This window comes from Macaca thibetana, chromosome 1 (genome assembly GCF_024542745.1).
Source record: "Macaca thibetana thibetana isolate TM-01 chromosome 1, ASM2454274v1, whole genome shotgun sequence".
Taxonomy (NCBI): Eukaryota; Metazoa; Chordata; class Mammalia; order Primates; family Cercopithecidae; genus Macaca; species Macaca thibetana.
Window position 1 is genome coordinate 16860095 of NC_065578.1, and position 26258 is coordinate 16886352.

Sequence of the window (26258 nt, forward strand, 5' to 3'; positions counted from 1 at the left end):
CCCGGCAGGGGTCCGCTTCCTGCCACGTGCGCGCTCCTGCTGCCTCGGCCTCCCCTCTGCACCCTGGCAAGTCGATTTTCCATCAGGAAGCGTGACATGCTGTTGGTGATTAAAAATGGCTCACTTTCATGGAGCAGTGACTGCGTGTGCCAGGCACCATGTAAGTACTTTGTACAAATTCTCAGGTGCTCAGTTACACTCAGCTTGTAGGATTGGCTTGATTTGTAGCTACAGAATCGTTTATTCTCAGTGTATTACTTGTTTTAAGGCAGGTTTTTGTTTCGTTGTCCAAATCCGGGTAGATCACTTTTAGAATGAGAACCTAAATCTGACTGTGGCCGTGTCTCACCCACACAAACTCATGCCTTGTGCCCCCTTTTTTGCAGTGCACTTACTGGGCTGGGCAATGCCAATATAAGAGAGATGGAGTCTCTCTCTGTCGCCCAGGCTGGAGTGCAGTGGTGTGATGTCAGTTCACTGCAACCTCCACCTCCCGGATTCAAATGATTCTCCTGCCTCAGCCTCCCGAGTAGTTGGGACTACAGGCGCCCGCCGCCACACCCAGCTAACTTTTTTGTATTTTTAGTAGAGACGAGGTTTCACCATGTTGACCAGGCTTGTCTCAAACTCTTGATCTCAAGTGATCTACCCGCCTCGGCCTCCCAAAGTGTTGGGATTATAGGTGTGAGCCACTGTGCCCGGCCATGCCATTTAACTTTATTTTAAAGAGCTGTCACCCCTCTAGAGGGACAGGGAAGTCCCCGTTCCATGTTTTCTGGAGTAGTTTCTGTTCTGTTCTTCTGGAGAAAGCAGATGTGTGCAGCTTTTTAAAGGAGATGGAAAAAACAGTCCCCAAATATGCCTCCTCTGCTGTCTGGGGATTGTGTCCAGTATCCACTGTGTCGGTAGCAAATAAAGGGACTCTAATCATTTGTTGACTGCCGTGCTGAAACCTTGTCCAGAAGAGTGCAAGTGTTTAAAAATACCATTTTTGTGAGAGAAGTAGCATCCATATCCTGAAGTGCATTCTATTTGCTATGATGTCCTTCAATTCATCATATCCTAGAAGGTGGGGGAATTTCTTAGTGGGAACCCTCAGACTTTTTTTTTTTTTTGGATACAGAGTCTTGCTCTGTGGCCAGGCTGGAGTGCAGTGGCGTGATCTCGGGTCACTGCACCCTCTGCCTCCTGGGTTCAAGCGATTCTCCTGCCTCAGCCTCCCAAGTAGCTGGGACTACAGGTGTGTGCCACCATGCCTGGCTAATTTTTGTACTTTTAGTAGAGATGAGGTTTCACCATGCTGGCCAGGATGGTGTAGATCTCTTGATCTCGTGATCCGCTCGCCTCAGCCTCCCAAAGTGCTGGGATTACAGGCATGAGCCACTGCGCCCAGCCAAGACCCTCAGACTTTTAAATGGACAAACATTCCACTGGAATGGATTATGTCAACAGCAGAGAACTGTTGTCATAAGGGAACCTGCTTATGAGTGTTATAAAGCAACGCCCTGTAAACAAGCCCAGTAATTGTACTGTGCGTGGTTTAGTTGTGATTCCAGGGTACGGCTGCTCCTTGGTTACCTGGGGGATTGCTTCCAGTACCCCCTGTGGATACCAAGATCCGCAGATGCTTAAGCAACTTATATAAAATGGCATCGTATCTGCATGTAACCTATATACTTAAAATCATCTCTAGATTACTTCAGTGCCTAATGTGATATAAATGTCATGTAAATAGTTCTACTATATGGTCTTACTTGTATTATTTGTATTATCTTTTTTTTCTTGTTTACCCCTCCCCCCAGATGTTTTTGTACCACAGTTGGTTGAACCTGTGGCTGTGGAGGGCTGACTATTTAAATAGCACAGTGCTCAAAACCACACACACCAGTAAGGGCTGAGGTGCACACAAGCGTGTCATATGGAGGGGGATTAGCCACAAGCTGGGGGGCTCGTTTACAAACTGACAAAACCATTTTTTTTTTTTTTTTGGAGGCAGAGTCTTGCCGTGTCACCCAGGCTGGAGTGCTGTGGCCCGATCTTTGCTCACTGCAACCTCCACCTCCCAGCTTCAAGTGATTCTCCTGCCTCAGCCTCCTGAGTAGCTGGGACTACAGGCGCCCGCCACCACGCCCAGCTAATTTTTGTATTTTTAGTAGAGACAGTTTCACCATGTTAGCCACGATGGTCTCAATCTCCTGACCTCGTGATCCGCCCACCTCAGCCTCCCAAAGTGCTGGGATGATAGGCATGAGCCACCGCGCCCAGCCTTGTGTTTGTTTAAGTAGAGATAGGACTTCACTGTGTTGGCCAGGCTGGTCTTGAACACTTCACTTCAGGTGATCCACTCACCTCGGCCTCCCAACGTGCTGGGATTACAGGCGTGACCCACCATGCCCAACCAAACTGATGATCACAGTGTAGGAATAGGAGCAGTTTAAAACTACAGAGTACTCGGTAGCCCTGCTGCTGCGGGTGCCTGCAGGAGCATGGGTGTCTGGCGTGTTCTCAGGACTGGAGCAGCCGGTCTCCTGTTGTGTGGTGTGCTGAGCTGGGTCCTTGCGAACCAGTCCCTGGGTCAGTCGGAGTGTGGGAAGTGCAGGTTTTAGCCACCCATAACCGTATGTTTAGGTTACTGGTAATTCATAAAAACAGGCCTAGGATTGTGTGTGGAGCTTTTCTGTCTATTCTTGGCTCATCAGGGGCTCCCTGTGGTCCCTCCAGTCGAGTAGAGATGTTACTTGATAGACCATTCCTTGATCAGCAGCTTCAACTTTTTTGACTGCAGTCCATTGTAAGAAATAAGTTTTCTGTTGCAACCCAATCTGAACCTATAATACCTTACCTAGAATTGTTATAACATGGTGGCATTATTATGTGTAGAGTATTGTTTGTCATTCTGTTCTATTCGTTTTTAAAAAAATAACTGGTCTCAGCTCACAAAATTGATTTCACTGACCCGCTCACTGTGCTGTGCCTGAGATTGGAAACGCTGCCCTTGTTGACCGTCGTGTGCTAGTATAAGGCCCAGAAGGGCCAGATTGGGGTGATGCCGGGGCTCACTACAGACTCTGTGTGGGCACAGTGACACGTCTCTTGTGCTTGTGCTGCCGCTGATGGCCGGCTCTGTGGTCTCTACAGGACACAACTCAGATGGGAAGTTCATCGCCCGGGCACAGCGGATAGAGTATGACTGTGAACTAGTTCCCCGGCGAGTGGCCATCTTCATTGAGAAGACAAAAGATGGACAGATTCTGCCTGTACCAAACGTGGTTGTGCGGGACGTGGCCTGTGGCGCTAACCACACGGTGAGGCTCGGCTTTTCTCACTTCCTGAGAGTCGCACGGGTATAGAGGGGTCTTCATGCTCCAGTTTCCTGACGCTTGGCTTTGGCTAGGAACGGATTCCAGGTGGACATCTGCTTGCTGCTTCAGGAGGGCTTTGCACCCTGGCCAAAGGGTCCTTGGTCCCAGGGCAGGGTTCCCTGTCACTGCCTCTCCTGTGTTAACTTCTCCCATGATTTAAATAGACACATCTTAAACGAGTAGATGTTTTGCTGTCCTCACCTGCACCTTACGGTAAGCACTTTCTGTTTTTGGCTTTTGTCTAACATAACATCACAGACATCTTTCCAGGTCAATAGATGGTGCCCCATACTGGGGATGTGAGTCGTTTTTAATCAGTAGGTTGTTCCTTTTTTTTTTTTTTTTTCAGACAGTTTCGCTCTTGTTGCCCAGGCTGGAGCGCAATCTCGGCTCACCACAACTTCCGCCTCCCAGGTTCAAGCAGTTCTCCTGCCTCAGCCTCCTGAGTAGCTGGGATTACAGGCGTGCTCCACCATGCCCCGGCTAATTTTGTATTTTTAGTAGAGATAGGGTTTCTCCATGTTGGTCAGGCTGGTCTCAAACTCCCGACCTCAGGTGATCCGCCTGCCTCAGCCTCCCAAAGTGCTGGGATTACAGGTGTGAGCCACCACGTCCCGGCCTAGGTTGTTTCTTTAAAGGTCACTTTAGATAAACCGCAGTGCAATCTTTTGTTTGTGTATCTTTTTTTGTTGTTTTGAGACGGAGTTTCACTTTTTCACCTAGGCTGGAGTGCAGTGGCAGGATCTTGGCTCACTGCAACCTCTGCCTTCCGGTTTCAAGCGATTCTCCTGCCTCAGCCTCCTGAGTAGCTGGAATTACAGGCGCCTGCCACCATGCCTGGCTAATTTTTGTATTTTTAGTAGAGATGGGGTTTCACCATGTTGGCCAGGGTGGTCTCACACTCCTGACCTTGTGATCCACCTGCCTCGGCCTCCCAAAGTGCTGGGATTACAGGTGTGAGCCACCGTTCCTGGCAGGTGTTAGAGTGTCTGTTAATTTTAATGGCCTTCCTGTGGTTCTTCATTCTGAGAATGCCTAGGAGTCTGTGTTCTGTGCTTTGTTCAAAGAGCCTGGGCCGGGAGTCCAGAGATAAGTTGGTCCTCCCCACTGAGTGGTCTCAGCCCACCAGCTCCTTCCCTTGGAATCTTCTTCCCGATGAAGAATGCCCAGTGAATTGGGCTAGGACTAGAGTAGGAGATTTCAGTTTGTGCAAGTCCAAAAACTGTGATTTGTTTTGTCTAATGCAGCCGGGGAAATAAAGTTGGCTTTTGTTTAGGACCTTATAGGTCAAGCTTTTTAGTAAGTTGTAGATTCATATGGTTTAGACATGAAACATGAAATAACTGAATTGGCATGTCAGAAGATGGGAAGACAAGACTGAAGAAGATAGATCTGAAACACTTGAAGTGTCTTTGAGTTCATTTCATCAGTGACCAGGTACAGGTTACCTCTGTGTACCTGTGGACAAGGGGGAAGTCTAAAGAAGAATCCAGGCCGGGTGCAGTGGTTCATGTTTGTAATCTGAGGACTTTGGGAGGCCAAGGTGGGCGGATCATTTTAGACTAGCCTGGGCAACATGGTGAGACCCCCTTTTCTACCAAAAAAACACAAAAATTAGCTGGGCGTGGTGGTACACACCCAAGTCCTAGCTACTTGGGAGGCTGAGGTAGGAGATTCACTTAAGCCCAGGAGGTGGAGGTTGTGGTGAGCCGAGATTGCACCACTGCATTCCAGCCTGGGTGACAGAGCATGAGACCCTCTCAAGGGGGAAAAAAGAAATGAAAAATCCAGGAACAGGTAGACCTTTTCTGTTCTGTTCTTTCTGCAGTCGAATCTGTTTTTTTTTTTTTTGAGATGGAGTCTCACTCTGTCACCCAGGCTGGAGTGCAGTGACACAGTCTCGGCTCACCGCAACCTCTGCCTCCCAGGTTCAAGAGAGTCTCCTGTCTCAGCCTCCCAAGTAGCTGGGATTACAGGTGCACACCAGCATGCCCAGCTTATTTTTTGTGTTGTAGCAGAGACGGGTTTCACCATGTTGCCCAGGCTAGTCTTGAACTCCTGAGTTCAGGCAATCTACCCGCCTCGGCCTCCCAAAGTGCTAGGATTACAGGCATGAGCCACCGCACCTGGCGGAATCTCTGTTGTAATAGGAATCAAGTGGTTGCCCTGCTGTCCAAAGACATAGCCCTGTTGCTTCTGACTAAGGAAAGGGTTAAGACTTGTAGCTTAAATAAATAAACAGAACAAAAAAGGATTGGAAAATGGAGTCCCTGGCAGAGAAATAGCAAACTAGGTTTATTGAATGCATGCCATTTTGCTACACTTGCTTCTGTTGCCTCCTCCCCCACTGCTGGAGGCGAGAGGTAGAGGATCTTTCTGTTGGAGGCAGGCAGAGGATATTTCTTTGGTTTTTAGAGACTGGGTTTCACCATGTTGGCCAGGCTGGTCTCGAACTCTTGACCTCAAGTGATCCACCTGCCGTGGCCTCCCAAAGTGTTGGGATTAGACGTGAGCGACCGCGCCCAGCTGATAGGGGATCTTGGATGTTGCTGTTCCTTTGCCCTTAGCATTTGCATCAGTTTGTCTGGACAGAAACGATGACGCCTCTTGTTGCCTGTTGGAAACCTGTTTGTTCCAACCCTGTGTTTTCTTTCCTTGCAGCTGGTCCTGGACTCCCAGAAGCGAGTCTTCTCCTGGGGCTTCGGTGGCTATGGCCGACTGGGCCACGCAGAGCAGAAGGATGAGATGGTTCCCCGCCTGGTGAAGCTGTTTGACTTCCCTGGACGTGGGGCTTCCCAGATCTATGCTGGTTACACCTGTTCCTTTGCCGTCAGCGAAGTGGGTTAGTGATTGCTCTCCCTGGCTTATCAGTGCTCTCGTGGGGAACCGTGTAGCCATTGTCCTGTCCCTAGACCATGAACCCCAGTTCTCTTTACCTCCCATTGTTCTTTATTTTTTTGAGATAGGAGCTCATTGTGTTGTCCAGGCTGGTCTTGAACTCCTGGGCTCAAGCAGTCCTACCACCTTAGCGTCCTGAGTAGCTAGGACTGCACAGGCACGCCACCATGCCCGGCTCCAGTTATCTTTTAGACAGAACACTTGTTTGCCATCCTGTCTTCTTACTCTTCACCCTCATAATGCTAAAGATGAGACTCAGCTCTCGATGTCTGGTCACGCTGGGAACATGTTTTGTCTTCCCTCAGGTGGTCTGTTTTTCTGGGGGGCCACCAACACCTCCCGTGAATCTACCATGTACCCAAAAGCAGTGCAGGACCTCTGCGGCTGGAGAATCCGGAGCCTGGCTTGTGGGTAGGTGGCAGCACCTCCTGTGGGTATGAGGTCTCTTCCTTTCTTGGGGGTGTCAGACACACCCATGGGGTGCCCTTCCCTGATGGGGCTCTGTTTCTGCTACCTGTTGGGCTGTCCTCAGCAGGCCATGTGACACACTGAATCCTGGAATCCAGGGGCCCAGGAGGGGAGAGGGCCCATTCGCTGCTAGAACAGATGGCTGTTCCCTGTCTTGTGGGAAGAAAGTCATTTTGAAGGTTTCTGTTCAAAGAAATACACAAGCAGAGCTTGATGTATTCCTGCGTTGCAGGTTGAAAATTACACGTAGTTGGGAACGTAGGACTGGAGTTGCTCTGACACTGGGAAGACGACATTGTCTTGACAGCAGTGGTTTGTAGTTCATTTCAGGACTCCTGTTGAGTTAGCTAGCACTTCTTGCTGAGGAGCTGGATTCGTCAGCTGGCGGGTGTGGGTGGAACAGTCTAAGGGGCGTGGCTTTAATCTGTTGAGGCCTCTAGCCCTGCCCAAATTACTATGCATGAAGGCTGCTCCCTCTGCAACAGGCTTTTACTCCATTGTGATCTGGTCTCTTCCCAAAGCAACCTCCCACTGAGAGAGCCCTAGGACCTAGGGTGGGGTGCACAGCAAGGTCCCCTGCCTTCGGCCCCTAGGCCTGTCTAAGGGCTTTGTCGTTTTGTTGAAACGTTGAGTGGCCCGCACAGAACAATCTTCAGAGTTTAGGAGAAGCCTGTTGGCCCTGTTGTCGTGTTTGCTACTTGGAATGTGTACACCACCTGAAAAGCGGCAGCTCACACCCATGCCCTCGGAGCCGTAGCTGGGTAGGTCCAGGGTAGGGGCTGCTGGGCCTGCGGTGACAGCCTGCCTGTTTGCAGGAAGAGCAGCATCATTGTGGCCGCCGACGAGAGCACCATCAGCTGGGGCCCGTCACCGACCTTTGGGGAACTGGTAAGCTGTCACCTGCGCAGGTCGGGGGAAGTGGAGCCAGTCAGGGTGGCTCTTGGCCTTTGGGTTCTCTCCACCTGTCTCCCAAAACACACAGAAGAAAAACATTTGGGATTCTCCTCCCCTTATTATATTAAGGTCTGCAGCACGATTGAGTCCCATGAGTTTTCAAGGACAATTCTGTGCTAGTCAGATAATTCTGAGTCATCTCTGCACATTTGTAAACTCTGAAAATTGGGACTTTTCAGATCCAGTTTCCCCTTGCATTTTCTAAACCACAGTTGGGATATGGTAGGAAAGGGGCCTGTTTGTTCCCTCTCCCTTGGAGGCCTAAGTCAGTGGGAAACTCACAGTAGTGGGTGATTTGGGGACATTCTTCATTTTTCCAAATTGAGTTTAAACCTGTGTTTTTGTTGTTAATACCAGTTACTTGAGTAATGAGGTTAGAACCCATGGCCCTCAATTTCACACATGTGGCCTTCCCCAAACAAATGTCTTTCATTCTTAGGTCCTGGTGCTAGGTGAGTCTTTGTTTTTTTTTTGAGATGGCGTTTCTCTGTCACCCAGGAGTACAGTAGCACAATCTTGGCTCACTGCAACCTCTGCCTGCCAGGTTCAAATGATTCTCAGTTCTCCTGCTTCAGCCTCCTGAGTAGCTGGGACTACAAGCGTTTGCCACCACGCCTGGCTAATTTTTGTATTTTTGGTAGAGATGGGGTTTCACCATGTTGGCCAGGCTGGTCTCAAATTCCTGGCCTTAGGTGATCCACTGCGCCCGGCCAAGGTGGGTCTTAGAGGTTTTGTTAGGAAGACTCTCTTGGCTGTGGAGTGCATCCTGATCTGCCTGCGCTAGTCACGGTTTGATTCTCCGCTTGATTAACTCTTAGTGATCTTAGTTTTAGTCCCTCATTTCTTGTTAGAAACACAGTCTGCCTCCGTCTCCTGAACCTCAGGGTTGCAAGCTGACGTGTTGTTGGAGAGGAGGGGGAAGGAAGGGCGGTCCTTGGTCCCTCAAGCTGTGGCTAGGATGGATGGTGAATGCATCTTTTTCTCGGGGTTCTGCACGCCCTTGCAGTCTGGCTCAGACGCTCTGCTGGCCCGATTGGAAACGTTGACAGGAAAGAGACAGAACCTGGCCCAGTTTCTACAGATTGTTCTTAGCGGAGGACGGATGTTTTCTGGGGCCTATCAGAAATAGACTTTGACCTTCTAAATATAAATTTTGAAACAAGAGGGGAGCAAGGGAGACTTTCTGGGGAGCTTCTCAAGGGTGAGAAGGTGGCCTGGCACATTGGAGGGAACGTCTACTGTGTGGGAAGGCCGGGGTGGGGCCTGGCGGGAGATGAAACCAGGGACACGTGGGCAGGCCTGGGCTGGGAGGGAGGGTCTGGCTCTCCTGCCCTGTGGGACCCTCTGTTTCAGCTGAGCCGGGGCCTTCAGCCTTTCAATTGCCCAGCTCCACACCTTTGCACAAGACTCCCCCTTACTTTGCCAATTCGTCCAGTTCCTTCTACCTCTGGGAGGGAAACTGGTTCCCTGGTGCCATTGCTAATAAATAGTCTCCCTGTCATGCTTAAGCCCTTTTGTTTTGTTTTGGATGGTGATTATTCCACTCTCTGGACGGTGGAGGCATCAGGGGCATCTGGTCATCCGTGTTCTTGGTGACTTTGGTCCAGAAGGGCTGCAGGTGCTGTTCTTCCTGCACTCGTGGTGTCATCTCCTGTCACCAGTGCCATACTCCCCAGAAGGGACTTGAGCACACAGAAGTCCTGCAGGCTAGAGTCGGGCACCTTGGTCTTCCTTAGGTTAAGCACTAGTTGCCTGCTGGCGGCAGCTTTCGTGGATAAACTTGGATGATTCCACCTGGCCCTCGTGTGCACGGGTGGCCGGGCTTGGTCACGGGCCAGTGGGCATCGTCACTGGCTTCTGGCTAGTGGGGGCTGGGAAACGTTGCCGTGATTCCCCACTTGTGGACTGAGCCACACGGATTCCCGATTGCAGACATCTTGTTTGCTTCGCCAGGGCTATGGGGACCACAAGCCCAAGTCTTCCACTGCAGCCCAGGAGGTGAAGACTCTGGACGGCATTTTCTCAGAGCAGGTAAGCGGGGGTGGCTGTGCCAGCTCGGGGACGTGTCCATACCCAGTGGTACGTCACTCCTCACGCTTTTGATCGTCGCGGTCTGTTTGGGTTGTCTTGTTTAACAACTCCTCAGCTAGCTTTCCTGGTGCCTCACGCTAAGGTTTGCTGAGGGGAAACAGTCATCCGCAGGAGAGAGTGCAGAGGGTCGCTGGCCAGGCTGGGTGGCTGTCCTCGCCCTTGATGACAGGTGCCACCAACTGGCTGCAGCAGATCACTCTCGGGCGAGCACGTCGCTCGTGTCTCCGTCACACCCAGGACTCAGATTCACTGGGCTGGAGGCAGGTCCGCAGGTCCATGGAGTAGAGGCTGTGTGGCTGCAGGAGTCAGATGGCAGAGTGAGGCCCCTGTGGCTCAGCCAGGCTGCCAGCCCTGTCTGCCACGACACAGAGAGGGGTCGTGCACCTCACTCAGGCAGGATCGTGGGCCAGAGAGGAGGATGGAAGTGGAGCTGGAGCCATGTCCCCACCTGTCCCTGCTGACAATAGGTGGCCCAGTGGGCTTCCTTCCAGCTGGGTCTCTCAGGGCAGCCTGGAAGGCTCTGATTGGCCGAGTGTTGGTGACAGTCACATGGAAACTGGCTGTCTTGGGCAGAGGGGCTTTTTGCGGTTTTCAAGGGCACCCTGTTTTTCTCCATGCTGACCCGCTTTGGCAGCCCAGTTTCCAGAGTCTCCTCAACGCGTTCATTAGCCCAGGCGCTGCAGGCACACCCAATGCTGATTTGTCCCCCAGGTCGCCATGGGCTACTCACACTCCTTGGTGATAGCAAGAGACGAAAGTGAGACTGAGAAAGAGAAGATCAAGAAACTGCCAGAATACAACCCCCGAACCCTCTGATGCTCCCGGAGATTCTCCGACTCCACACCTCTCGCGGCAGCTGTCATTTCCACGTGCACTGGGACGGGAAGTCCAACGAGGAATTGAAAAAGGCAAAAGTTGACCGAAGGTGCATTTTTGTTTAGACTCCCTGAGGTTCCGTTTTACAAATGATCCAACGTTAACTACCTTTTTTTCTGTATGCTTTCCAAAGTCCCTTTCGCCCTTCGTGTCGAATTAAAACACTTGCTCATAGTTGACTTACCATTCCTACAAAAGAGGCCGAAACTTTGAGCAATCTAGGTTTTTTTTTTTTTTTTAAGTTTTTTCTTTCTTCCTCTCCTGAATACACTCCCCAAAACACCCCTTTCCAGTTATAATTAGCATCGTGATCCAAGCGGATGCTACACGGAAGAGGAATCGCCATTTACTCACAAAAAATGTCCCTTACAGGAACCGGCAGCAGACAGGCAAAGTCGCCGGCCCGCCTCCATCCCAAATCACGCTCGCATGCTTCGGAAGCATCCGGGTCACTCCTTTCCCGCTTTTTCTTGCAGATCGGCCTAGGCCGGTGTTGATTCTGTTTCTCCCCTTGGCTGCCTGTACGCCCACAGCCTTCTGGCTGCGACATTAGAGAATCGGCCGTGTCCCCCCTGGTGGGGGACTGGGGATCTGTGTTTAGCCATTTATATCTACTCTAGCTGTTAAAGAAGTCCAAATGAAAATCAGGTGACTGTGGAACCATGGGGACTTGCGGGTGGGGCAGAGGTGGGAACATTTGTATCAGTTGAGTTAGCTTCGTGGCTCCCTGTGGAGCCAGGGCTGAGCCTTGTCACGTGCACTCGCCAATTAGAGATTGATCAGCCAGCAGTCAAGTGCATTCTCCAGTCCTTGCAAGAAGGATCAGCCCTTTCTGTACCAGCCTCGATCGCCTTGTGCTTTGGTCTCCTTTTCTCCCCCGCCTGGATCCTGCCTCGCGCGGGCCGTCCTGTTGCTGAGACTCGGGGTACCGTTCTGCTGACCCAGCTCCCTTTAGTCACGTTTGCTTGGCTCTGGTACCAAATAGTTGGGATTACCGAAGAGTCCCCTTCCTCGCGTGTCAGCACGGATGCTGTGACTGCCACCCGCGTCCCCGTCAAGTGCCCGTGCCCGAGCTCGCTGCTGTGTGCGCTGCGCTGAGTGAGTTATGAGGTGCCTTTCCCGGAACCCTCCTCTCGCCTGGACCCAAGAGAGGCGACAGCTGTGGCTGGGGCTCTTGGTTTCCAGAGGGTCTGGACTGGTTTGGGTGCTTTAAAATAGATATTTAGTTCAGTGGTGCTTATGGGGGAGATGGGACTAGAACTTAAATGTGAGACTTGGGTGGATGGGAAAGTTAAATATTGGTCTCTTCAAGTTTTTTTTTTTTTTTCTCTTGCTATTGTTACCACTTGTCACCGTCTCCATGTTAAAATGCCAAAAATGATCTAGTTGTTGCTTTTTTCCCTATTTTCCACCCTAGTCGCTCCTTACCATGACTCCTGCCCTTGGAGGGCACGTAGCAGTGTCTGTCCTGCCAGTCCCAAGGCCCTGTGGGAGGAGACTGGCCTGCATCTCTCTGAGACTTAGTCTGACGCCACGCGCATCTCTTGTTCTGTGTTCAATCAGTAGTCCAGGGGAGAAGCTTCTGCCACTTCAGAGCTTTGCTAAACTAACCCAATTTGTCCAAATCACCCCAGAACCACCATCTCTGACTCAAGCTTCCATGCGACAGCCTGATCCGTTTCCCTGGACAGGTCTCTTTCCTGGAACGCAGCCCAGGCACCTGTGCTCCTGGCACCTTTGAGGTCTCTCCTTTGAGTCGTGGCTACCGAGAGGGTTGAGGACGCAGCACCCGAGGTCCCAGCCTTTGTAGGAGCCGCCCTGGGCGGAGCTGGACTTAGATCTTCGGTGGCCTCCTATAAAGCCGGCAGCCAGCCTCTTCTAGAACTAGCCCAGGGACTGGAGCAGGAAAGGACCTTCGAAGCGAAGACTGCCTTGTCCCGCACTTCTTCCGGCTTCGATGGAAAAATGGGCTTCCTAATGGGTTAAATCCTTTAAAACAAGGAGTTGGGGGGGAAGGGTGTCGTGCACTCCTAGAGAAAGGTACACAGTTGCCCGGCTGGGAACGTGCTTGGCGCTGACCCTGCGGGCATCTGACTGGTCTTCCAGCTCAGGAAAAAGAATTTGAAAGAGGCTTAGCGTGAAGGGGAATCAAAGAGGAGGTTGTGATTTGGTCGAAGGTGCCTGGTTTAGTGCTGTAATTGTCTTATTATTTTTTTTTATATATATATTTCTTGGAGTAAACATTTTAAATAAACGACATCATTGTCTACTGTCCTGGCTTTTTTGCGTTTCTTTTTTGGTTGGAATGGAGCTCTGTTTTTCTTAACTCCTAGTATGTGTACCCGCTAAGCCCTGGCACTCACAGCAGGTGGTGTCAGGAGACACGTGGCCCCAGGGGAGCTTCCAGGTTTAAATCACACTGGTTGAAGTGAGTGGATCCCCCAACTCCACCCCAAATGCTAGGGGAGAGGGACCGTGTCAGTTCCTCAGTTGTCCAATTCAGAAGAGGAGTTCTTCCCATTTTCACGGGGGCTTTGAGAGGGAAAAATAAGTCATGGGAGGCATCCAGAACAGTGACCGCATGTGCTACCCACTCCCCAGACTTCAGGCCCGTGCTGCTCCTTGCAGGCAGTGTGGCCAACTGCCCACCAGAGGGCACCAGGAGGCTGGTCCTCGCTTCTCCGGGGCTGGCAGGCATTCATTCGCCTTCACGCTGCTGCTGAGTCTATACCGGACAGACTCCTAGACAAGACCCTTGCACAGGACACTGGCTCCCTGCAGCCACAGAGATGCCTGGGATCCCTGGAACCTCGCGTGCTGGCCGCCCTGTGTTTACTGGCTGAATAGTGTCCAGACCAGCCCCTCCTGGCAGGCATTCGCCCAGTTTGGGAGAGGAGGAAACCGTCTCCCACGGCCTATTAGCTGCAGAAGCAGCATGTGCACTGTTGCAGGACAGTCCAAATGTAAAACACAGTGTTTTCCCCATCTCCCACCTTGGCAGTTTGGAGCTTCCCATCAGATGCTTCTGTCCTGGAAGAGCCCCTGTGGGCAGGGAAGCCACTGCTGGGGGCAGCGTCCCGGCTGACACACTGGCTGTCATGTACTAGGCACGTGCTGCAAATTGAGTGTTGTGTCTCTCGCCCCTGACTCCTGCAGTCTTGTTTATTGTTTTTTTGAGACAGTTTCGCTCTTTCGCCCAGGCTGGAGTGCAGTGGTGTAATCTCGGCTCACTGCAACCTCCGCCTCCCGGTTTCAAGTGATTCTCCTGCCTCAGCCTCCTGAGTAGCTGGGATTACAGGTGCCCACCACATGCCTGGCTAATTTTTTTATTTTTAGTAGAGGCGGGGTTTCACCATGTTGGCCAGGCTGGTCTCGAACTCCTGACCTCGTGATCCTCCCACCTTGGCCTCCCAAACTGCTGGGATTACAGGTGTGAGCCACTGCTCCCGGCCTTGTATTTTTGAGGCGGAGCCTTGCTCTGTCGCCCAGGCTAGAGTGCAGTGGTGTGATCTCTGCTCACTGCAACTTCTGCCTCCTGGGTTCAAGCAATTCTGCCTGTGGCTGGAGGATGGGAGAAGCCTCCTGAAGTCAGGGGCAGAGAAGGCAGGCTCCCCACAGGCAGCTCTGGAGTTTGCTTTTTAAGATGTCCCCCAGGCCGGAGTGCAGTGTCACAGTCTTGGCTCCTCGCAACCTCCCCCTCCTGGGTTCAAGTAATTCTCCTGCCTCAGCCTCCCGATTAGCTAGGATTACAGGCGCACGCCACCACACCTGACTAATTTTTTTTAGTAGAGGTGGGGTTTCGCCATGTTGACCAGACTGGTCTCGAACTCTTGAACTCTGGTGATCCCCCCGCCGCCTCCCCACCTCGGCCTCCCGAAGTGCTAGGATTACAGGCGTGAGCCACCGTGCCTGGCCTTTGGCTCTGGGGTTTTCTCACCTGCAAAGCTGCTGCCTCCTGCTGCTGTCCTGCCCCATCAAGCCAGCAGCCTTGCTGGCCAATGTCCTCCACTCAGAGGCTCCTTAGGCTCCCAGGGAACAGCGGAAAGGGCTGGAAGGATGGCGAATGGGGAAGGAGACTTGCCTGTTTCTACCCAGTCCTGCTTTGCCCCAAACACCTGCCCCAGCCCATTGAAGGGCGGGGACCTGCGGGAGGGTCACGTGAGATGGCCACGCTGGAGGGTCTCAGGATCCAGCTTAGCTGGTGTTAACACCAGACGGTAGCAGTGGAGCCCACTCTCCAGACTGGGAGGACTCAGCAGGCAGGGATGCAGGGAGGGGAGAAGGAGAGACAGGAACAGCCCCTTAAATGCTTTGGAAGGGAAATGGGGGTCGCCTCCTTCTAAAAGCATTCCGGGCACTGAAGCAGCCTGGAGGGGAGAGGACTCCGTGCCTTCAAAGAACTAAAAGATGGCCTGTTGCAGGTTGGGAGGCACACGGGAGGGCTGGAATCTCCAAAACCCTTAGCTGCCCTCACACTGGGTCCCCAGCACTGCCCCCCACCCCGCCACCACCCGCCTCTCCTGGCATTTCCTGTCTCCTGGCATTTCCTGTGATTTTTGTTTTGTTTTTTGAGACGAAGTCTCACTTTGTTGCCCAGGCTGGAGTGCAGTGGCATGATCTTGGAGCCTCCGCCTCCTGGGTTCAAGTGATTCTCCCAACTCAGCCTTCCAAGTAGCTGGGATTACAGGTGCATGCCACAACGCCCTACTAATTTTTGCATTTTTAGTAGAGACGGAGTTTCCCCCATGTTGGTTGTTGGCCAGGCTGACCTTGAACTCCTGGCCTCAAGTGATCCATCTGCCTCAGCCTCCCGAAGTGCTGGGATTACAGGCGTGAGCCACCACGCCTGGCCGTCTGTCTGCTATGCAGGCAGTGGAGGCTTTTGTATTTCTACAGAGATGTATTCCCCCAGCCCTCAGCAATGAAAGGTGCCATGTGTCTTCCTAGGGCTTTATGTAAATAACTCCAGTCCTCACAACAACCTTGAGATAGGCACAACTCTTACCCACTTGCGCTGGTGAGGAAACTGAAGCACAGAGCCCGCTTAGCTTGTTTTCTCACCTTTGACCAGTACAGGGAGCATTTCCTCTCTTTCCCTGCAGCAGTAGTGCAAGCATGGTGCCAAATGACCACCGACCTTTGCAGGGGGATACAATGGGGAGGGGTGGGGCCTGGGGCCTTTTGGAGCACATCTTTGTCTAGAGGGTGTGGCCAGTGGATCTTCAGCCTCGGGCCCAGTGTGATCAGCTCTAAAGACTTGGCAGCAGGAGCCGGAAATCCAGACTGAGTAAATTGTCAGTGCCTAACTTAGAAACGTTTATAACATTGTGCAAGCCAAGTACACCCAGCTCTCTGCTGCAGGCGTCTGCTAACAGCCAGGGCTGGGAGGGCGCCTCCCCAGGTGCCATCAGGGCGGTGCTGCCTGGGAGGTAAAAGGAGAGAAGGGTGTCAAGCTGCCAAGATCTCCTGCGGGACCCTTAGGCAGGCGGCGTGGGAAGGGCCCGGGGCTGACCTGAAAAGCCCTGGGTGAGGTCTAGTTAGGGTTGGAGGAGGGACAAATTCATCCACCCTAAGGCAGCCCTTGGCAGAGGTGGGCGAGTTCCCTGGGAAAAGCCCATGGGGGTGGAAGAGTGGACATTTTGTCCCCCTTCTGGCCCTAGGGCTTCCCTCTCCCCTTTTTCCCTAGAGATGGAGCCCCATCTCTAGATGGACCACCCTTGGGGTCCAGAGTCCCCTATTTCTTTTGGCTTTTCTTGACTATCTGAAAACACAGATGAGCTCATCCATCCCTCCCCATATTTAAGATTCATTTGAGGCCGGGCGCGGTGGCTCAAGCTTGTAATCCCAGCACTTTGGGAGGCCGAGACCATCCTGGCTAACACAGTGAAACCCCGTCTCTACTAAAAAATACAAAAAACTAGCCGGGCGGGCACCTGTAGTCCCAGCTACTCGGGAGGCTGAGGCAGGAGAACACAGTGTGAACCCGGCGGGCGGAGCTTGCAGTGAGCTGAGATCTGGCCACTGCACTCCAGCCTGGGCGACAGAGCGAGACTCCGTCTCAAAAAAAAAAAGATTCATTTGAAGGTCTGGTCTGTTTCAGTCCCAGGCTGGTATAGGGGTCAGAGCCATGAATACGACAAGACGTGTCTAGTATAGTCCACAGACTCTGCACCACCATGGGCAGGCTAATGAGATGTCGTAAGATGTCCTGGGGTAGCTGGCACACCAGGTCACAGCTCCTGGATAAAGACCCACGTCTGATCCAGTGAACAGCCCTGCTGCCCCAACCTTGGCTTCTGCCTCTTGGCTGCCTTGCTTCCTTAGGATGACCCTCCTCCACTGCCCCAGCAGCTGGCAGAGGCTGGCCAGGTCCTGCCTGCTGCCCACAGCCCCGGGTGCTGGGACCAGGGCTAGTTCGAGGCCCAGCTCTGCCTTCAACTCCCTGTGGGACATGGACACAAGGCTCCCTTCTCAGGGCCTACCCTGAGGGTTAGTGTCCTAGAGGAGCCATCACCCAGGAGGAGCAGGGCAGGAGCCACAGCGCCTGTTAAAGCTTAACAGCATCCCTGTGCCATTAACACAGGAATGGTCAGATGGGAATATACAGCTTTGGGCCTTGGGAGGGGGCACTTCAGGCTGAGGGTCACCCAGGTCCGCTACTGCTGTGTCTTCTGAGGCCATACCTACAGACCCAAGGAGACCACAGCTTCTACTTGGTGCCCACCGGGCATGGCACCAACCCCACCCCGGGCCTGCCCCCTCCAGGTCCTACCAGGCCCAAGGGGAGGCCCTCAACCTTCCTTTAGCCTGGGCCCTGGACTCTAGACCCAGTTTGTCCCAGTTGCTTAAACCAGAGCAGCATTTGGATAATCTAAGTCCATTTGAATAAGTCCAACGACTTCCTGCCATAGACATAATTTAGAGATGAGGGGAAGGACAGCAACTCATGTAGCCAAGTCTCTTTCCCCCACACAAGGCAGCCAGCATGGCCATAGGCATCTCAGCTCAGCCTTGTCCTCAGCTGGCACACATCCCCTCCCCAAACGAGGAGGTCACTGCCAAGATGCATTCATGCCCACCAGCACTTTATTGGCTATTTAGTAAATGCCATTTGGCTGAACACTTTTCCATCTTTTCCCCACAGGGGTTCAAGCTGGCAGCATTTGCTACCCTACTGGGTCCGAGGGTCGGGGTGGACAGGGAGGAAAGGGTTGTGTCACCTGGACTGTCCAGCCTCTGCCGGGCAAGGAATCCGCTGCATGGTGACAGTGGGCCATCCATGCTGGGGCAGAGCTGGCAGCTCCAGGGCCCGGGTCTAAGGTACCATCTTCCACCATTTGAAGGCAAAGGGCACCCGGCGGACGTTAGCACAGGCACAGATGTCTCCGACCTCCGTCAGGTAACAGTCAAAGTCATTGATGAAGGTGCACTTGAAACCCAGGGGCTCCAGCAAGCGGCAAATCTTTTCTTCCAGGCAGCAGGTCCCTTTGATCTGGGGCCCAAAAGGCTTGGGGATCCCCAGGTTCTTGCCCATCACAATCATCCGCAGCTGTCAGAAAGAAAGGGTAAGGCCTGGGTAGGGATCAGAGGCCTGAAAGCCCGCGCCCCACCTGCCTCTCTGTGGTCAGGCCAGACCAGGCGTAGCAGGCGGGCAGCCGCCTCCTCCAGGTCAGTGAAACCCAGCTCGCTTCTGCTTAGCCCTCCAATGGCTGTTTCTCAACAGCAAGACAACATCCTGCCTGGCCAAGGTCTGGGATTGTCAACTTCTCCAGTTTCTATGTTTTGATTATTCTGGCCTCTTATGGTCTGGATGCAACACACGGCTGCCGCCTCCACTGGAACGCTCTCCCCACCCCCTCTTGTCAGCTGACTGCTGCACATCTTTCATATCTCAACTCCTTCTCAAAGCAGCTTCTTGCCACTACTCACCCCTACCAGACCACACTGAGCTGATCAAGTTAGAAGACACCCATGGCATCAGGGCCTGTGTCCCTAGGACCCAGGGAAGAGGTCAGCAAGTGTTTAGAGAATTGGGGCACCTCAAATGCCTCCGTTCATTTTAAATACCTATATAATGGGTCAGTTGTTACATGAGAAAGTTCAGATGTGAGCCACAGTTGGCATAGGCTTGGTGAAACCAGGACCTCTATGTGCTCACAGCCCCACTCTTGATTATGACTTCTGGTTTAGAATAAGTAGGAACAGAATTTTTAAAGACAAAAATAAACAGTTTTGCTCTTGTTGCCTAGGCTGGAGTGCAGTGGCATGATCTCGGCTCACTGCAACCTCCGCTGGAAGGTTCTAGTGATTCTCCTGCCTCAGTCTTCTGAGTAGCTGGGATTACAGGCATGCGCCACCACACCTGGCTAATTTTGTATTTTTAGTAGAGGTGGAGTTTCTCCATGTTAGTCAGGGTGGTCTCGAACTCCTGACCTCAGGTGATCCTCCCACCTGGGCCTCCCAAAGTGCTGGGATTACAGGTGTGAGCCACCACACCCGGCCGCAGAATTTTTTTTTGGTTTGGTTTATCAGACAAGGTCTTGGTTTGTTGCCCAGGTTGGAATGCAGTGGCTCATTGCAGCCTCTACCTCCTGGGCTCAAGAAATTGTTCTGCCTCAGCCTCCTGAGTGGCTGAGACTACAGGCATGGGCCACCACACGCAGCTTTTTTTTTTTTTTTTTTTTTTGGGTTGGGGCGGGGGGAGGCGGTGGAGACAGTCTTGCTCTGTTGCCCAGGCTGGAGTCCAGTGGTACAATCTTGGCTCACTGCAACCTCTGCCTCCTGGATTCAAGGGATCCTCCTGCCTCAGCCTCTGATTAGCTGGGATTATAGGCATGCACCACCACACCCAGCTAGTGTTTGTATTTACTAGAGATGGGGTTTCAACCATGTCTGTCAGGCTTTTCTTAAACTCCAGACTTCAAAAGTGATCTGCCCTCCTCAGCCTCCCAAAGTGCTGAGGTTACAGGCATGAGTCACTGCATCCTGGCCCCAGCTAATTTTTTTTTTTTTTTTTTTTTTTTTTTTTAAGATGTAGGGTCTTACTATGTTGTCCTAGCTGGTCTCCATCTCCTGAGTTCAAGTGATCTTCCCACCTCAGCATCCCAGTGTGCTGGAACTACAGGTGAGCCACCACAACCAGCCAAGCTGAACAGAACATTATTTTTGAGAGACTTTTGCTCTTGTTGCCCAGGCTGGAGTGCAATGGTGTGATTTAGGTTCACTGCAACTTCCACCTCCCAGGTTCAAGCAATTCTCCCGTCTCGGCCTCCCAAGTAGCTGGGATTACAGGCATGTGCTACCACGCCCAGCTAATTTTGTATTTTTAAGTAGAGACAGGGTTTCTCCATGTTGGTTAGGCTGCTCTCGAACTCCCAACCTCAGGTGATCCACCTGCCTCAGCTTCCCAAAGTGTTGGGACTATAGGCGTGAGCCACCGCGCCCAGCCTAGAATGTTATTTTAAGTGCTGATGTACCTCCATGTATCGGACACGGCTGCCCTGGACCCTGGGGATAGTGGAAAGACCTACCCTGAGGTAGCTTGCCCAAGACCTCACTGCTGGCAGATGCACAGCAACCTCAACTCTGAGTTACATAGCACCCCATCTGAAGTGGGCCTCACAGGTTCATCCTTTTAGACTAGGGGTACAGCTCACTGAGGCTCCTGAAGCTCCTGGCCCATAGTAACTGCCTGGGGAACCCTCCAAGCCTTCAGGCCCAGTATACCTGCTCTCTGGGAGGGCGTCCCTAACTGAGATGGGGGAGAAGGGGTCTCCTGCCCATTTCCTCATAGGCACCGTTATCTGCTGTCCCTCCCCCATCTCTGCAGTCCAGCACAGTGAGGCGGCAGCCAGTGTTGCCTGGACGGACCCTCCCCCACCCAGGGATGCCCAGTCGTCCCTCACCAGGTCAGGGAAGTATGGCCTCGCGAAGGGCCTCTTGGGCTGCTGGTCAGAGGGGATGTTAGTCATCTTCTCCAAGCAGAACAGCTGAGGAATCTCGATGATGTCCTGTTCCACCAGGCCCAGCTCTGTCTTCAGGATGTCACGGTTCAAGTGAATGCACTTCTGTGGGGTGGGAGGGGCCAGGAGAGCTCATCAGGAATTAAAACCAGTTTCCTTCCATACTGAAGGTAGGCCGTGGCCTGACACCACTGCCATCCCCATCACTCACTGTGCGCCAGGAGCCTCACACATCACACCAACCTTCCTAAGTGGGCAGTTCCCTTTTCACCTGAGGAAGTGGGGGCTCAGGAAGCCTCGTCTTTAGTCCAGGATCCCACAGCTAGACAGCGTTGGGCACTTCCCAACCCAGACCAGCTGAGCCCAATACCCAAGCATCTCCCTAGGTCTTGAAATAGGCTTCAGACACCCAGCACACCTGTCTCCCTAGGTCTTGAAATAAGCTTCAGACACAACCCAACACACCCTAAGCTGTCGCCAGGGGCTGGGAGATGCTCTCTCAGCCCCATGCCTGGCTGGCACCCACCCTGCTATGCCAGAAGGGCTGTTCTTCCAAAACAGGGCACCCATGCACTGTGCATGACATAGAACTTTCCCTTAGGAACATTGCTGGGAATGATAAGGACCCAGCGAGCAAAGCAGTTTTGCTGACCATGCAACCTCAGCCGAGACATTGCCCTTCTCTGGGCCTAAGCTTCTCCTTCTAGAAGTTGGGAAGACTCTGTTCCTCACAGCCAATGATTCCCTTTCTAAGATCTCTGAAGGTTGGTGACCCTGAACACCATTCTCAGGACCACTGTGACAGGCCGCTTCATCCAGAAAGCATTGAGTAGGCCCTCGTTTGAGTCTGACACTCAGCTTCTCGGAAGTAAGGAGCTGGCCTCTTCAAGGAGGCTGCTGAGGTATGTCATTTTCCAGGAAATGGAGCCTAGGCAGCTTGAGTAGCATAATGAGCAACACAAGAACCTGGGAGTTCAGACTCAATCCCCCAAATGATTGTCTTGGGCTAGTGATTTTCCTCTGTGCCTCACTCTCCTCATATGTAAGAGGTGTTTTACTTTATAGGGCTATCTGCAGGGTTTGTAGTGAGGTGTCTTGCACAAGGCTTGGGCCATCGTTGGTTCTCAGCTAGCAACCTGGATAATCAGGGCTTTCCCAGCTTGGGGGAAAAGACCCAGCTGCATAGTCACGGCAAGTAAAGCCCCTGACAGTATCTGCAAGCAGTATCTGTCAACTCTTCTGACACGCCATGGCGCTCCTCTCTGCCCCTGTCCCACCCTGGGTCCTCGGCCATCTGACACCATAGAAAGCTGTGTGACCACTTCCAGCCTTCTTCCAAGCATAAAGGTACATTGTGCTGTGTTTGGCTCCAGAGACCTAACTCCTTACTCCTCTAGTCTCCCTACACTGGCATATATATGGCCAGCTCTAGCCCCAGACCTGGGCCTGTATCAAGACCTGGAAAGAAAGGTGGCAGGCAGCTGTCCCCCCCCCAACCCTTCACCCCCCTCAGGAGGGGTGGGTGGGAACCTTCCTGCAGGACCTGTGGCACCAGCTCTTTCTTGGGGACGGCCCCCCTCGCGCTGGCCCTACCTCCACGTATTCATTCTGCTTCTTCAGGCTTTCATCAGCCAGAAGTTGGTCGATGGTTCTGGCTTCCCTTCCTGTAGGAAGAAGCGGTCAGGGAATGGCAGCACTGCCCAGAGCTGGGCACACTCAGGTAAGGCCCAGCCACCTGGGTGTGTTCCTGGGCCAGTGACCATGGCGAGAGGAGAGGACTGGCCTATCTCCAGGGACCACACCCTCAGGTCCAGTATCTTCCTTCTGGGGACTGACCAGGGTCTACACCAGAAAGTCCAGGCAGGACTTACTGCCACTGGCCACTCTGTCCCCAGCATGAGGGAATAGCCTGTGCCAGGCTGAGGGATACAGCCTAGAGTTTGTTAGGATGACTTTGGCCCCTACTCCCCTTATGCCGATACAACCTGGCACCTTCTGCCTGTGGCCTTCACCAGGTTACATTACTTTTATTCCTCAATGGCCTCATCTTTGGGATAGGAATGCCCAATTCATTTGCCAGCTCTGAGGTGACAGTCTTTGTCATGTGGTTCATGTTCAGCAGATGTCACCTTCCATGGTGCTTCTATGACCAGGAGTTCCCAGGCCCCACCCCAAAGGCTGAGTATCCAGGAGCTCTGGAGCAGGGTGGAAATCCTGTATTTCTAACAAGCTCCCAGGTGCACCGGCCCTCAGATCACACTTTGGGTACTGAGGGTCTAGAAAAACCTAATACCCCCAGCCCCTTTCTGGGTTCATACAGCCTTTATTATTTTTTGAGACGGAGTCTTGCTCTGTGTCCCAGGCTGGAGTGCAATGGCGTGATCTCAGCTCACTGCAACTTCCACCTCCCAGGCCAAAGCAATTCCCCTGCCTCAGCCTCCCGAATAGCTGAGATTACAGGCACGTGCCACCAATGCCCTGTTGATTTTCACATTTTTAGTAGAGTTGGGCTTTCATCATGTTGGCCGGGCTGATCTGGAACTTCTGGCCTCAGGTGATCTGCCCGCCTTGGCCTCCCAAAGTGCTGGGGTTACAGGTGTGAGCCACCATGCCCAGCCCACTCCCACAGCTTTTAGATCGGAAGTACAATGGCACCAGCCACACCACCTCTGCTTGTCCACCTGTGTGTTTCCTTAATGTAACCAGGAGACCCACAAAGTCCCAGTCCCTAAGTACTTAATCCAATGTGCCCTGAGTAAATCCAAGCACTAGCATTGTTGATACCCGTTTTCCCCCAACTTGGGGCCACTTAAGTGAGTCCCCTTCAAATACATCCTAAAAGCCTCTAGGCCATCCCGGAACATCTGGTCTACTTGTGTTGTCGTAGTACCACTAGAGTAGCCCAGAAACATGACATTCTAATACAATTCCAACAGCTTTTGTGCTTCCCTGGCATCCTTTCTGCCAAGCGTGACAGAATGGCTATGTAGAAAGGGCCCCTGGAAAAAGGAGGAGGACCCCAGTTCTGTTCTGTGGAAAGGGAGTTCCCTTACCATTAGACAAGAGCTGATCTGCTCTAAGCTCGTCAAACAGAAGAGCATCGCCATAGCCTTCCTTCTGTTTCTCTCGGAACAGTTTATAGCAGGCGCTGGGACTGGCCAGGAGCAGCTGGAAGCCCTGGGAAACAGAACTTGGGTCAGAAGCCAGCTTTCTCTGCTGGACATGATGGCTTATACCTGTAATCCCAGCACTCTGGAGGCCGAGGCAGGGAGATCACCTGAGGTCAGGAGTTCGAGCCTGGCCAACATAGTAAAATCCCATCTCTACTAAAAATACAAGAGTTAGCCGCGTGTGGTGGCATGTGCCTGTAATCCCAGCTACTCAGGAGGCTGAGGCACGAGAATCACTTTAACCTGGGACAGAGGTTGCAGTGAGTGGAGATCGTGCCACTGCACTCCAGCCTGGGTGACAGAGTGAGACTCAAAAAACAAAAACCAAGAAAAAGCCAGCTTTTTCTCCAGAATCTTCCAAAAGTCCCCAACAGAAGGCATGGGACATGGTCAGATGTCCCTTCTGCAGACCCCAATACAGACCTTTTTGCCCTCATTCTTGTCATCTGTGGGGATGAAGCACATGAACTCATCCACGTGGCCCGTCATCAGCCAATCTGAGTAGAGCTCCACTGGCGCTTGGACCTGCTGGGCATAGAGGAAGCCTCGGAGGGTCTTACTCATGGCCCGGCCCTCTGCGCTAGAAGGAAGATGGAAAGAACAGCTTTTGAGCCAGTGTGGCCCAGACTGGTCACCTGTCACTTGGTGTCATGCTGCCTCCAGGGAGCTGGCCTCTGTGACCGTTGTGTGAAGGAGGCCGGTCCATAGCAGATAAATTGGTTATGAATCCCTTACTCTGACCCCACTCAGAACAGAGCCTAGTGTTCTAGACACACAAGCCCGGTCACAAGTATCATTTTGGATTTATGGCCACCAAGAAATCCAGCCACATCTCTCTTGAAAATGACATCCTGGTGGACCAAATTTCACTTGTTTCAGTTTAAACCCTGGAATCAAAGAATAAACAGTTTATTCTGATCTTTAGTCTCCACGTGAATCAAAAGCTCAAACGTCCTTCTAAGAAGTGTTCCACAGTGCGTGACTGGCTGAGGTGCTATGGGAAGCAGGCGGGGCCAGGGGAACGACCATGGTCCCTTCCTTTTCATCTGAAGTCGTCTGGCCCGGTGGCTCACCTGGGGTAAAAGCTGCTGCCAATGAGGACTCTGCCCAGGGGGTACTCTTTGTCTTGCACCTTGACAGGTGGGGACACCATTAGGTTCCCAATGGAATCCATGCTGGCCACTTTATGGTCCTCAATGTCCTGGATCATGTAGCCAATACCAGGGCTCTGGGGAGAGACCCAGCGGGGAAGGGGTGTTAGTAGGGGATGGCTTTGGGCCCCAGTGTTATCCCTAAATCCAGGCTCTCAGGTAGACTTCCACATCCCCTCCCCCCAGAGGCCACCTGGGTCCTCTCCCCACTTGGTGCCCCATCATTTCTAGGCAGGTTCCAGGCCTGAGAGATTGGACTGAGCTCAGATTAGCCAAACCAAGTTCCACACCAATGAGTACTTCATGGGGAACTCATCAAGATCGGTGGCCTGAGGCGTGTCGAGGATCAAGGATGTTGTCTTGTGGGGAGCCTGGGTGTAGCAGAAGGCCATCTCATCCTGGAATGGAGAGGAAGACAGATCGTTTGCCAGTCACACATCTCCCTGGGTCCCATTTAGGGAAAAGGTACGGTAAGAATCCCCTTCCTTCCTGCCAACTCGTGCTCAACCCTCAACACCCAGCTCAGATATTGCCCTTTCTTGAAGGCTCTCTGATCCCTCTCTCCCCTACTCTTCAGGTTTAAGACTTGAACATCCATGGCTGGGCACGGTAGCTCATGCCTGTAATCCCAGCACTTTGGGAGGCCAAAGTGAGTGGATCACTTGAGCCGAGGAATTCAAGACCAGCCTGGGCAACATGGTGAGACCCCCATCTACTAAAAAAAAAAAAAAAAAAAAAAAAAAAAAAAAAAACCCCAAAAAAAACAAAAAACAACAGAAAAAACCCCAAAAAGTTAGCCAGGCATGGTGGCTCATGCCTGTAATCCCAGCTACTCAGAGGAGGTAGAAGGAGATAGAGGCTGCAGTGGAGCTGAGATCGTGCCACTGCACTCTAGCTTGGGCGACAAAGACTTGAGCATCCAGATTCTTCCTTTCTTCTTCTATAAAGAATCCATTAGCAAGCCTTACTGGCTTACATTCTGAGTCAACTCTGCGCTGGTGCCACTCAGGAAACCACTGTGTCTCCACCCTATGCCCACTGCAACACCTTCTAGTTTCCCTTCTATTCTTGCCCACTCTTAAGATTTGTTCCCTATATCTTAGCCAGAGGGGTCTTTTGAAAACCTAAACTGTAACCTTTCATTCCTGATTCATGCTTTGAGTGTCTCTTGTCTGCCTTTAGCTGAAAAGGTACCTTAACCAGGTGGTAACCCTGCCTCTCACCTTGGTTCACTGTGATTGGCTGCACCAGCCCTCTTCAAGACCTCCAAGCATACCCCCACTTTTTTTTTTTTTTTGAGACAGTCTGTCATCCAGGCTGGAGTGC

The 26258-nt window shown here is 52.4% G+C and overlaps 4 protein-coding genes across 4 annotated transcripts in view; 3 read left to right on the plus strand and 1 right to left on the minus strand.

Moving 5' to 3' along the window:
• The window catches only part of RCC2 (regulator of chromosome condensation 2), a 32769-nt gene extending 19846 nt beyond the window's left edge, over window positions 1-12923 (plus strand). The window contains exons 8-13 of the mRNA XM_050791476.1: window positions 3139-3305; window positions 6024-6204; window positions 6566-6671; window positions 7544-7616; window positions 9636-9713; window positions 10485-12923. Of these exons, the coding sequence (XP_050647433.1) occupies window positions 3139-3305; window positions 6024-6204; window positions 6566-6671; window positions 7544-7616; window positions 9636-9713; window positions 10485-10589 (710 nt within the window). The 3' untranslated portion in view covers window positions 10590-12923. The remainder of the gene's footprint in view (window positions 1-3138; window positions 3306-6023; window positions 6205-6565; window positions 6672-7543; window positions 7617-9635; window positions 9714-10484) is intronic.
• Window positions 1-26258, plus strand: part of SDHB (succinate dehydrogenase complex iron sulfur subunit B) — a 689037-nt gene that overhangs the window by 276738 nt on the left and 386041 nt on the right. The window lies entirely within an intron of this gene.
• PADI2 (peptidyl arginine deiminase 2) overlaps window positions 1-26258 on the plus strand; it is a 579517-nt gene that overhangs the window by 215477 nt on the left and 337782 nt on the right. The window lies entirely within an intron of this gene.
• Window positions 17715-26258, minus strand: part of PADI6 (peptidyl arginine deiminase 6) — a 30391-nt gene continuing 21847 nt past the window's right edge. The window contains exons 10-16 of the mRNA XM_050791139.1: window positions 25223-25330; window positions 24855-25009; window positions 24205-24361; window positions 23665-23788; window positions 22205-22275; window positions 20555-20716; window positions 17715-18198 (exon numbers count right to left, since the gene is read on the minus strand). Of these exons, the coding sequence (XP_050647096.1) occupies window positions 17965-18198; window positions 20555-20716; window positions 22205-22275; window positions 23665-23788; window positions 24205-24361; window positions 24855-25009; window positions 25223-25330 (1011 nt within the window). The 3' untranslated portion in view covers window positions 17715-17964. The remainder of the gene's footprint in view (window positions 18199-20554; window positions 20717-22204; window positions 22276-23664; window positions 23789-24204; window positions 24362-24854; window positions 25010-25222; window positions 25331-26258) is intronic.